Source organism: Ostrinia nubilalis, chromosome 15 (genome assembly GCF_963855985.1).
Source record: "Ostrinia nubilalis chromosome 15, ilOstNubi1.1, whole genome shotgun sequence".
Lineage (NCBI taxonomy): Eukaryota > Metazoa > Arthropoda > Insecta > Lepidoptera > Crambidae > Ostrinia > Ostrinia nubilalis.
In genome coordinates this window covers 5648482-5661999 of record NC_087102.1, presented here as the reverse complement: position 1 = coordinate 5661999, position 13518 = coordinate 5648482, and the positions used below count along the sequence as shown (strand labels likewise).

Genomic DNA, 13518 nt, shown 5'->3' with positions numbered 1-13518 from the left:
GTTGTAGACAAATGTATCAATTACAAAATCTAAGAAAAAACTTGAAAAGTACTAAACTATTACTGAAATCAAATTGAACGAAAATAATCGTTTTTGACAGTTTGTCTAGTTTTTGACAGTTTATGTCTAGTTTTTGACCAATTTGACCGTAAATGACGGTCAGACAAATTCAGCCGCTTTAGTCATTTTCAACACTACTCAGGGGCTTTGCTACAATGTAGCCAGAGATAACGCTTGAGAATTTATAATTATGTCTTGCACTGCCTCTTCTCAGCACTGGCCCGAAGCAGTGGTAGGGTTGAGGCATGTAAAGTGCTCTTTAAGAGCTTACTTAGGTACTGAAAATAAATGAGTTTTGAGCACCTAATTGCTTAAAAATCGGAGGTTCAAATGAGTTGCAGTTAAATAAGAAATAATTTTACCTTAGTAAGAGAAATGAAATTCTGTTTGTCACTAAATGTATTGTAATAGCATCGAAAATAAGAAAAATCGCAACAATTGCTTAGCTATATTATAGAGACTCATGCCCCTTTTCACCATCAATCCCTAATTTTTAAGTGGCCCCTATGGTAACACATAACAGGAATTTTATTTACATAGGGGTCACATAAAAATTAGCGATTGATGGTGAAAACGGGCATCAGGCGATTAACTGTTGGAGGATTCTTTTGGTTGATAATGAATGCAGATGACTCCTGCCTGATATAAGTGTTCATGTTTTCTTACACTCTCATTTACCCCCTACGGGAATCGAACCCCCAGTGACAGGTTACCTAAGAGACACAAATACCAGGCAACTAAGTTATTTATATTACGTTTTTATATACCAAGGGTCAGTAAAAAAAGAACCAATCGGAGTTATTTCGTCAATTATTTAATTACACAATTAAACAATACCACTTCCAAGAATATGTTTATCAAAACACTAGGAAGACAATTATATTTTCTATACAGTTCATATTTTTACAAAATACATTTTTACTTTACAAGCTTAACACTAAATTTCATGGTGGACGGACAGTTTATTAATTGACTTAGCCATAATTTATATTTACATAAATGAGATCAGAAATGTACAAGATTTCAGAAATATCTTAACCTAAGTAATACTAGGTAGAGAATCCAAAAAATCTGGAGTTGTATTGCAAGTCTTAACCTAAAAGTCAAAAACGTGTCACTAACAAAACGCAAACGTTTTTATGAAGCATATTTTTATATTTTACATTTTGCACATCATGGATAAGGTAAAGGACAATAATATATCCTGTTGAACCAGGAAGCTAAAGCAATGGCACAAGATTCAACAAAAATGTAATATTTTACCAAAATATACTACGGCTCTAATATTTTGATGAATACGAACGTTTTTCAAACGTTAATATAGCTAAAGGAGAATTAGGACACAACAAAACATTTGCATTAAATTATGACCCATAATCTCTTCTTAAACTAAAGGGCATCAATTTATAATCGCTTATCAGTCTTTTCAAACGGTTGCCACTAAACTTTATTTAATCTCACCTAATTTTCGTCTTCCGTGTCTACATTATCAATTGGGAAGTTTGGGTTGAAATTTGGACTCTTCCCGTTGCTCCCACTTGGGGACGTATTTACTGAAGACATGCCAACGAGATTGTGCGTTAAGCTATGACGTCTTAAGTCACAGTTTCGCCTGAAAACTTTTCCGCAAGAGGAACAGTTGTATGGCTTGATATCTGTATGGGTTAGGAGGTGGGTCTTCAAGTTCGACCTTTGGTTGAAACTTCTGCTGCAGACGGGGCACTTGTGGGGAGACTCTTCCATGTGAAGGATCTTGTGTACCGCAAGAGTTCTCGATTGACAGAAGCCCTTACCGCATTCGAGACACTTGAAAGGTTTCTCCTTTGAGTGGATGTACCTATAACAACAAAAATCATTGTAACCAAAAGAATTTTATTAGATACTCGGCATTTAATAGGAATAACATACTTATTATTATTTGGACATATAAACGTCGTATACGCTCATACACATGCGTGTATAAATGAAACCATGTGTTATCAGTGAAGACACTCACATGACAGAGACCAATAAAACTTAAAATTCCTATAACCCTAACCAAAAAGAATTAATGAGCCCTAAACAAACAACAAAGGCGTATTACCGTACTATTCAATCACAACCACTACAAACTCGACCGTACTAAACAAAGCCGAGCTAGCTGACTATAATTCAAAAACAATAAAGCAAAAGACGTAAAAGGAGTTCCCCTATTTAGCTCAGGATGCTGTGAGCACAATAAATACATCATGTCTGCAGGCGCCGAAACAGAGCGAAGCGTGTCCCGAACACCTTGGCACGGAACAAACAAGCGCCCCCGGGATATTGGTAATAAATTGGCGTACAACCTTGTTTTTATTGCCATAATCATTAATTTACGCCAGAGAGCATGTGGGCATAACAAATGATAGAGCCTTTTACTTTACAGCTGGGCTATAAGTTTCGTATTGGCTTTAAGTGCTGAGACTGAAATGGAGATGGAAGAACGGGGTTTTTACGGGATAAAAAAGAATGATTTACTCGTTATTGTTGACTTTTTATCTTTACCTATACACGTTTATGTAAATTTTGAAGTGATTAATTTTACAACTTTGAACTTATAGTAAAAGTTACTGGAAAGGTCAAAAGGCGTGTATAAAAAGCAAAGCAATTCGTTCAATCTCAACAAACTCATAGACCTACTACTTTCAAATTGAATTTAGGCGTACAACGTATAATTAACACCGTACAACATGTAATCAATAATAACGCATAACGAGAAACACGGCAATCGTAACGGCAAGAAATTATCCCTGGATCGAATAAACAAATAAAATCACAGAGAAAATTACGACGTGTTCAACGTAACGTAATGCCTATAATAATCGTTTGTATTAGTTAGATCGGTGACGATAAAGCGTTGTGGGATGATGAATGAGAGAATAATTTCAATATTAAAACTAGAGATGATGACCGTGATTAAAAAGCTCGCTCGGTCGATTGCGCGCAACTTTAGGCCTAAATCGAGCCAACATAGAACGCCGTTCGTTAATTAAACAAACCTTATTCATCGATAACTAGAGTTAACTATGTTTAACATGGCTTTTAATAATAAAGTCACAAATTAATTCACGCTTATTATCTCGATCGGAACAAAAAATATCAGTTCGAAACTCGACTGTACATGCAAAGGTGTATTTTTTGTCATCTATATTAATCCCCGCGTCAGGATCACACGTGCTTTGTTAAAACCCGTCGAAGGCTCGCTCCGGTCCATTATAATGTATGGTGTCAACGAACATCAATTGAACATCGACAGGCCGGCCCGGCTCGGTTAACCCTCCAGCGTCTACACGAAATTTATTTTATTGCCGAAGAGATACGGTGATTTGGAAGGAAATCGCCGAGAGACAGGTGTTAAAAATTCAACACCTTTACCTCTTTTTGGGTGGGGATCGAAGATAACTCGAGAAATAGATTATGGTAGATTATGCGTTGTTGTAGCAACATTAAGATATTTATTGTCTTCGAGATAGGTAAATGTGTTTACAGGTCTAACGGGTTTAGAGCAACAATTTCGAGTAACATTTTTTGCGAAGGAATCAAAAGGAATGTAAGATACGAAAAAGAACAAAGAGTTGGAGCCAAAATTAAAACATCGTCTTCTCAGATTAGCGGCGGTTTTGTGAAATATTTACGGGCGTGACGAACGACTTGTCGATAGCATCTTTTTAGCATCTGCTCGGGCCATACTTAACCCTTTTTGTTTTAAATATTTTTGAGCGCACCGCCATTATTCAAAAGTTCATAACGTTTCGCGTTGAAACCCACAACTAAAATCTTTTATTGATATCGAAAAATGAGGATCGTGATGCCCTGAGAATGTTTTTGAACATTTTATCTTCGGTTTAAGGGCCGTGCCATCCGATCCGATCGTTCAGGGTAAAAATACGGTATTAATCACGATTGATTTAGCTATTTTCAAAGTGTGAAGATAATGTTTCCTATACAAAAAACTGGTTTGAGGAGGTTATCTAATAAAAAAGTGCTTAAGGTGATGTTTACTAGGAAATTAACATTGATCACGATACTTTATTGTAAATAGATACTGTTTTATTTATTGTAACTATTGCTTCATTTTAAATTCTTTGGTTCTTTGGATTGGATCTTCATTTTAAGTTTTAAGACTTTGATGACCGCTATGTGCCACCGGCGGCCGGACACAACAACCCAAAAAACTATAAAGTGTTAAAATTAGCCATATCAATATGATTCTGTAGATTTTATGCATGAAGGCTGATCCTTGACAAAAACGATTGCACAAATAATGAATATTGAATAATAATGAGTACGTTAGGTATATAAAAACCTAAACATGCAGACAGGGTATATTAATGACTGCTATAAAAGCAAAATAACAAACATAACATAGCATAACAAAGGAACAAATGACATTAATGAAGGCTTAACTTAGCTTAAGAAGGGTACAGGTATTAAGGATTTAAAAATGATGTCTTTATTGATTTTAAATCTGAAATTGACATGGATTTGTATCCTAAATTGTGAAGTCAACAGAGTTCAGTATGTTGTATGTTGTTCCCATTTAGAAGTAAGTAAATGTAAGAGTATTCCCATTTAGAAGTAGGTAAATGTAAGAGTTTACATAATTAATTAATAATTACATAATGATGAAGTGGCAAACATGTGCTAATGTTTGACTGATGATTGTTTGTGATAAAGCACATTAGGGGCATTAAATTGATTCGTTGAAAGCTTATTCCGTTATTAGACTTGTATCATCATCATTTTAGCCTTAGTTCAGCTAACTATCATCAGTTTACGAAGTCCCCTGCTGAACATAGGCATCTCCCAATGATTTCCATAATGACCTTAAAATATAGAGTCATAGATTATAGGTTAAATAAAGGTTTGTTTACCTGTGATCCCGTAGATGGTCTTGCCGTCGGAAAGCTTTTCCACAGATATCGCAAGAATATGGCCTTTCGTCCGTATGCGTCCGCTCGTGTATCAACAGGTTGTAGGACTTCGTGAACTGACGGTTACAGAACTTGCAGATAAATTGCTTCTTTATCCTCGGGCCACTGCCAGCTGTTTTTTGTTTATTTGATATACTACTCCCGGTCGACGACGTTGAACTATTCGTCGACTTAGAACTCGAGGAATTTGCCTGCGGTGACAACGGCGCTTGCGACGGACTCCCATTCATCTGCTGCTGATACATTGCATTCATTAATAAACTCGGATACCCGTTATCTAAATTCTGAGAGCTATAACCGTAGCCTTTTGACGTAGATTCTAAATGCTGTTCTAATGTAAACTCATCCTCATTATCCAATAAGGCCAAATCTTCCTCAACTTCTTCAGACAGGTCCACATCTTCAGCAGCTATCGCATCAGATAATGGGTACTCCTCCGGCGTTTTTGGCGAAAATTCTCTGGACGTACTATCAGTTGCATCTACTTCGCTTATTTTTGCACTTGCCGTCGCTATCCTTAGTATGTCTTGTTTTGAGGAAGAACTATTTTCGGTGGTGTTAGGTTGGCTAGTAGTGTTCACAGTTGAGACAGAAGTCAAGCGTTGTAACGTCAAATAAGATTCTAATGCTTGCAAATTCAACGCCGCGGCCGCCGCGGAGTTGGATGGCAACAACGCGGCCTGTTGCAAGGAATTCATCATTGCATTTTGTAACGATATAACCACACCTTGCAGCGATCTTTGCAGCATGTTTTCTTGCAGCAACGCAGCTGACGCAATCGATAAGTTTATGTTTGTGGTTGATGATGAAGTGGGACTCTTACTTGGGTTAGATTTCGTGTCCGGTGACGGCGGGTCGGCAGTGAGCAGTCCGTTCATTTCTGTCTTCGTATCTTGTATTTGTAGGTTGTTTTTGAGTTTGATGATGGCGCTTTCGAGTGAGTTGAGGGTGGTCTTGCTGGATCGTGATGAACTTTGCTCTTGCATGTTGAGGGTGTTATCATGGGCACTGAGCACGTGTCGGGGTGGGGCGCGGGACGTGCGCGTGCGCGTCTTGGGCACGCGGAGCGTCGGCGTGCGAGGCGGCTGTGCGGCGCGGCTCGACTGAGCTTGTCCCGCCGGCGGCCGCCCCGCCCCCGCCGCTCGCCCGTCTTCCCGCCTTTTGTGAGGCTCTCTATTTTAGGCAACTCTTTGTACGCAGTAATGGTCACCTCACGCTGCCCTAACGACAGACACGTCCATGAGAACAGCATTGCGCCAGATCTCTTGTAAACCTTTTGGAGTGTAATGATATTCTGAATGGAATCGTCTATGGGAAAACAATGTAAGCGCTAAGCTTGTTTTGTCAGTGGGTCACGCTTTACAACAATCAGTGTAAATATACTATTTTTAGACAGGTGAGGGTGGTTTGTCGGTCATTACTATCTATTTTTGTATTTAACTTCATCCTTTTAACAATTCACGAGATGTAATTGTAACAATTAGCTACACTTACCTACTATAAATGACCATTTATCATAGCATAAAGTAATTAATATGTCTCTATACGAGTGACTCTTTAATAGATGTAATAAATTAATCATTCGATTAGATAAATCAATTAGTTGTTCGCATAGACTGTTACTTAGATATATGGTAGGTTAAGGTGGCTTTAACATGACGTTGGCTCTTGTATCTAGGTATAATAATATATGACTTTGGGCAACAATTTTGTTAGTCAGATTAGGTAATTTGAGTAGCGAAATTATTACCTAATATAAAAAAGATACATTTTATTCAAAATTGTATAGTTTCAAGAGACTTTTTTTAAATAAGTTATTAGGTCTCGTCATAGTTCACCGCTGATGATTGCTCTACATTATCATCATCATTTCAGCTACAGGACGTCCACTGCTGAACATAGGCCTCCTCCAAAGATTTTCACATTGGCTCTACAACAAATCAATGACACTTTTTAATAAATTATGTAATAATAAACATCTTTGGAAATTTTACATTACGACTTCTAGTCCCAAACTAAGTAAAGCTTATGAACACTATGTGCATGTAAGTTTGAAATAAATAAATAAATACATAACAGACAACAGATATGAACATACGTAATACTTTTTTTAATACCCAGCGATACCTTTTAGGTAGGTAATAACAACTATCATTATTAAATTAGCTATTAATCTATCTTTTTGGGGGGTTCATGTTTGAACGATGGGTAGAGACATTAAAATTATAAGTGGCGTTGCGCAGAGCTCGTTAAGAACCAAAAACAAGGTACGAGACAAAAGTGGACATTAACCAAATAAATGCCGAAGCAAACCTGTGTCGCTTTTCATGTTTGTTCACTGTAGATGTCGGGGTCTTATAGACTGGACACTAGACAGCGTTTTGAGACCAATAATAACCCAAAGAATTAAGTTTTAATCGATACTAATATTATAAAGCTGACGAGTTTGTTTGTTTGTTTACTTGAACGCGCTAATCTCAGGAACTACCGGTCCGATTTGAAAAATTCTTTCAGTGTTAGATAGCCCATTTAATGAGTAAGGCTATAGGCTATATACCATCACGCTACGAGTAATAGGTGCAGAGCAAAAATGAAAAATGTTGCGAAAACGGGTTTTCACACGTACGAAGTCGCGGGCACAGCAAGTAATTTAATAATTACAAAATATTACCCAGCATTCCACAGTAGGTATTATTATTATGGTTTTATCTAGATTTAGAGATTTGGTATTGATAGGATAGTAGAGTTTACTTATAAACTTAGAAGTACTCGTAGGTACGATTAGTGTATAAAAAATGAATGCAAGGTTTTTACTGCCAAGTCATACCAAATATAAATAAAAGCCAATTGAAATTCGAAAGTACCGATCTAAGTATTATCAACGTTCCATGAAAAATTAAACAATTTTTACTTTGTGTCACTTCTAAATAATTTTTAGTCTACACATCGGAAGAAAGCTTCGCCGTATTATAAAATAACAAGTGCAACATAAACTTTATTAGGTTACCCAAACTCTTTGTTCATAAAACTCTATCTATACTATATTTTCTATGCATTAAAACATTAATTTGCGTAGTTAAAGACAATTATGTATTTTTTAGAACAATTACTACCTATTTTTCGAATACGCCTCTGCATGGTCTAGTGGTAAGACCACTTGCTTCAGACGCAGAGGTTCCGGGTTCGATTCCCAGTGGAGGCAGATTTTTCTGTTCGGTTTGGTTGGTGGTAGGGCTTGTTCTAAGTCCGCCTGGCTAGCCACCACCATCTTACCTAGGTCTGTCGCCATAACAATAATGTTAACAGCATTATTGTTTCGGCAGTTAGAGGTAAGATAGCCAGTTCCTCCGTGGTTGAGGATTCCGGGTGAAGCTCGCTTCCACCTTCGGCCTGATCGTCACTTACCATCAGGTGAGATACAGGCCAAGAGCTTCCTCGTTGTAGATAAAAAAAAATACGAGAAAAAAATCTAGCAAATGCCTTTCAAATTAACATTTTATTCCAAAATAATTTCATTTACAAAAACTTCTTAAGCGGCTGCGAACCTTTTAGACCTTATTAAATAATAAAATGTGTTTAATAATGATACCATTACTTTATTGAACCAAATTTTAAGAGCAGTCCCTTCCATTTTTAACTTGCATTTGATTGCAAATGTGCTTTAACGACTTAATAATGAATATGTTAAGATCAAGATAACCTGAGAGCTGGTCAATTAAAATATTTTCTGATCATAATGATCACAGAATGTTGTACAGGCGACGGCACGTCGACCTAAACACTGTGGCATCTTATACAGTTCTGATAAGGGTGACTTTTCAACAAAAAATATAGTCTGATGTGATATTTACCTTGCTCCTGATTCATATAAACCGTGCGAATAAATCGTTTTGGACTAACGCCTGTATTCACAAACGATGCTTGCTTAAGTGAAGCAGCAAATCGAACGCACAGCGTTGAATAGAGCTCTGTGATTGGTTCGCGTGTCACCCTGTGCGTCCACTGTGAGACCTTATAGTAATGTTTGTGAATACGGGTGTATGAGCTAGTGAATGCCAGACCTACGTTATTTTATAAAAGCAGAAAGTTTGTCTTGTGTTCTTCTTGATGTGTAGTTGACTTTTGTAATTTTAACGTGTTTAATCAACCGACTTCAAAAAAAAAAGGAGGAGGTTCTCAATTCGACCCGTATGTTTTTTTTTTTTTTCTATGTTTGTTACGCGATAACTCCGCCAATTATGAACCGATTTGAACAAATCTTTTTTCGGCGTATAGGTAATACCTCAAGGTTGGTCCCATTTAAATTTAATAATAGAAAAAACAACCCCCAAGGGTGGAAAATTGGGGATGAACTTTTTTATACGCAATATCTCCGCTGATTATAAATCAATTTGAACGATTATTTTTTTGTTGAATAGGTATTATCAAAAGGGTGGTTTCATGCGAATTTGAAGAAAATATTTCACCCCCAAGGGTGGAAAATTGGGGATGAACTTTTTTATACGCAATATTTTTAATTTTTAGTTTTTTTTTGTGTTCACGCATTTGAAGTCGGTTTTTTTTTTTTAAAGTTAATTATTTTATTTAATCTGTTTGTTTTGTTAACATGAAAAGCTTAGATATGATAATTATGCTGTGAACTGAATGTGTTGTTCTTGTTTTAGTTTCAGAAAAGTTTTGCCGTCAAAATTAACTTTTAAGCTGCGTTGAGCTTTTCTATCCACTGCATAATTTAACAGGATTATCCTGCAGTTTTGCTTGCGTAGAAGTTAATTAGTTTTTCGTCAAAATCCGATCCGAATCCGTGCTAATAAATGAGCACCCATCCATTTTCTTTCACTAATTTTCCAATAAAATAAAAATATGATAAGTAAAAACTTAAGTACAACTTTTATCGTTAATAGCACCACATTTCGCAATCACTATTACAGGATTTCTCAATAACATGTGCAATGGAGTCTGCAATTAGTTGTATTTATGCTGAGGAACAAACTATAGCACATCACATCAATCTAAACTATAGATCCTTATGCAATTGTAGTAGGGTCGAGTTTGCAATAAAAATTGTAGTCTTAAGCCTGGTTTCCACTAAGGCGAAGTGGTGCGGAGACGAGTAGAGATATGAGGCGAAGCTAGCAGGCTTTTTCCACCAAAGCGGAGCGGAGAAGAGCGGTGCGGTGACGAGGAGATGTGTGAGCTGTCAGCTATCAGTCTATTCATCATCATCATCATTTCAGCCATAGGATGTCTACTGCTGAACATAGGCCTCCCCCAATGTTTTCCATGTTGATCGATTGGTAGTGAGCTGCGTCCAGGGCTGCCCTGCTACCTTTAGTCAGTCTTTAGTCAGTCAGTTTTCGTCAGTCTATTGCTATCTATGAAACACCGCACATCTCCGCACCGATCTGCTCTTTTCCACAACACACCGCGCTGTCAACAATTATATAGAAAAACAAGTGCACCCAACAATTCTCCGCTCTCCTCCGCTCGATCCATTTCCACCAAAGCAGAGAGGAGTGGAGAAGTGCAAATAATGGAATCTGATTGGTTATTCAAAAAAATCCACCGACTTCTGTCCTGAGGCTTATGTTCGAAGGCGAACCCCCCTAAAGGCTGAAATAGATAGAGATAGATTCAAAAAACTTCTCTGCTCCGCTCCGCCTTGGTGGAAACGTAGCCTTATTGTGGATTGTACTTGATTGCACGACTTTTCCCAATTCCTACGTTCCGGTGCCAGGCAAAAACAAAAGCCTGCCAACTGATAGAGCATGCTCCAATAGAGCGTGAATTGCAACAATTGACATGGGAAACAATGAAACTAACTTTAATTGTGGAGTTTAGAAACCTGTAGATACGTGCCTTAGGTCTGGAGCTTTGTTTGTGTAAGCTTTCGGAGAAAATTATAGAGTCAAAGAAGATACTCGTCTAATAGTTTGAGTGTTAGAGTTTATGTTTATGTTTATTTTTTCTTGAATGGACAAGTTCCTTAAAAGGCTTTGCCTAATGGTCTTAATTTAATGTATTCTGGAAATCATAGGTTATGTTCAGTAGGGTAGCGCATTTTCTTACATAACTTTTCAATTCCTATCATTGGAGGTCCGAAAATATTTCTCATACAATTTGATACCATAATGATCATTCTTCATAAAAAATTTAAAACCTACATATTTAAAAACATAATCATTGATATTCATAATATCACTAATCATACACTTAGTTTTTACTAATATTTGTTTTCATATATTTTTCTATACTAATGGTCGAAACTCATAATCATTCGAATAAATAACTATAATATTCATAAATGTGATGTATCCTAATATTTGTTTTCATAAATTTATTACTCATAAGTGTATTTATCCATATTATTGAAAATCATGATGTCTATATTCGTATTAAATCGTATTTTAACATTAAATTAATTTGAAATGGTCCAAAACAGGCAATATTTTGTGCCACCAAACTAACGTGACAGAAACGAATCGCTGCAAAACCGACTCCACGTAGTCTTGTCTGCCCTACCCCTAGAGTGTAATTTAAAAGCCGGAGGCGCGGAGGGAGGGCAGCCCTCGCCCGCTGTAACGAGGCTCAGGCGCCCGGGTGAGCTGGAGCGGCTGAGGCTGGTCGCCGAGGCGCCGAAGGCGCCGATGGCGATCCAAAAAGCCGAAGCTGCGGAAGCAAGCGTGGGTGCCTGAGCCTCGTTACGCAAGGGCGGAAGGGCTGCACATCCCGCAGCGCCGGAGACGAGGAGATACGAATGGATGCTGCATGCTTGCTTTCATGCTGCATGCTCTGCATGCTTCATGCATCTACTCTATTAAATTATATATGATTTTTTTAAAGATACGAGTATGTCTGTTATAAAGTAAATTATTCTGAACAACATTATGAGTTGAAGTATGTTCTTAGTAACAACATTATTAACTAAAACAATATGATCAATGAATGTTATGAAGAAAAAAAGATCTGAAAATAAAAATTATGTATTTTAAATGGTTCTTGGTAGTAACAGTATTGATAAAAAAATTATGATTACTAACTGTTATGAGCTCCGATGGTAGTAATAAAAATGTATGAATAAAAAAATTATGAAAAATAAAATTATGAAGAGAGATTATTATGAACACAAATCGGTAGTAAGACAAAGAATAGGATTTAGAATTTTATGTGAGCCAATATAGAACCGTTCAGTAGTGGTCGTTTTGTGGCTGAAATGACGATGATGTTGAAAAATTTAGGTATTCAAATCTATTGTTATCTCTAATTTCGTCTGTCGTTCTATATTCTTACGTGAACAATCAATGTCAATATACTAAAGCTAGGTTGCACCATCTTACTTTAACTTTGACAAACGTCAAAAATCTGTGAAACTCCATACAAAAAACACTGGTTATCGTCATTGTTACGGTAAAAGTTAGGTGGTGCAATTCAGCCTAAGGGTGCCATATAACTCCACAATATCAGTAGCCTGGGATTTGGCAGCAGTATAAACTACTGTCTGAAATCATGAAGACCAAAGCCATTTTACCAGATTATACGTATAGTTTTTATGAATTATTTGACCGAGCAAAACTTTCAACCTCCATCTGATAAAGCTTCGTAGTACATCTTGCCTTATCTCGATGGTTGGATCCAACCTCTGACCTGATCGTGCTATAATTTACTCGTACGCATACTAACTGTATGTTCTTAAAGGCACGTTTGGCGACTGTAAATCATCAGATTGGGAAGAAACCTAGTTGGAATACTAGTAAGATTTCTAGGTTTCTAAGTACAAAAAAAGATAAATACCTAAATCAGATTAATCATACTTATTTTAGTTTCAAAGTTGGACCTTGTTGTCATAGAACATGTTTGTGTTGGTAATTAAATTGATTGTTACTATCAATTAAATTTTAGCAATCTTGCAAATAAATGAACAGCTCTATTATCAGTTTATCTACTTTAGTTTCCACTACGCAGGAGAACGATTCTCTCCCATTTAATGGAAGATTTGGCACACTCCCTACGCTGTACAAACGGGTTGGGGAAGCCTGATGTTTGCATAATAATAATTGTCCCTTTGTCGCCTATTCTAAGAAAATCATGGAAAGAGTAGGAATAGTACGCCTGTTCTACGAAATCCACGAGAAAAGTGGGAATGTCTTCTATTCAACCGGAACCACACGGCAATATCTTCTTTCAGCAAATCGGTTAAATTAAACGAGTCCGTAATCAATAAGGTAAAATTACCTTTACCACGTGTTGACAGAGCATCTAACTTTAGTACGGCAGGGCTTTCTCACTTAACCAATAAGGTAAGTGCCCCTTTACCTGCCTATACGTACATCGATCACACCAAATCAAATCTCAGCACGTGTTGACAGAGCATCTAACCTCGGTACGGCACGGCTTTCTCACGGCGCGCCGCCCGGGGGCAGCGTTCGCGCACGACTCGCGCCAGATATGAAATTAATTTATCTATAACTGTTGGGACCATGAGACTGCGTTGGAAAAGGGTATT

General features: G+C 37.2%; 1 protein-coding gene across 1 annotated transcript; it reads right to left on the bottom strand.

Annotated features, from left to right (window-relative positions):
- Positions 1 to 858: 858 nt before the first annotated feature.
- On the bottom strand, positions 859 to 6100 carry LOC135078451 (protein sister of odd and bowel-like). The gene is made up of 2 exons (XM_063973005.1): positions 4956 to 6100; positions 859 to 1897 (listed from the first exon to the last, which is right to left on the bottom strand). Exons 1-2 carry the CDS (start codon positions 5999 to 6001, stop codon positions 1522 to 1524), a joined length of 1422 nt encoding a protein of 473 aa, XP_063829075.1. The 5' UTR covers positions 6002 to 6100; the 3' UTR covers positions 859 to 1521.
- Positions 6101 to 13518: the final 7418 nt, after the last annotated feature.

Coding starts and splice junctions, on each gene's coding strand:
- LOC135078451 (XM_063973005.1), bottom strand. CDS start 6,001: ATGCAAGAGCAAAGTTCATCACGATCCAGCAAGACCACCCTCAACTCA. Junction 1,898..4,955: donor GACCATCTACGGGATCACAG/GTAAACAAACCT, acceptor TTGTTGTTATAG/GTACATCCACTCAAAGGAGA.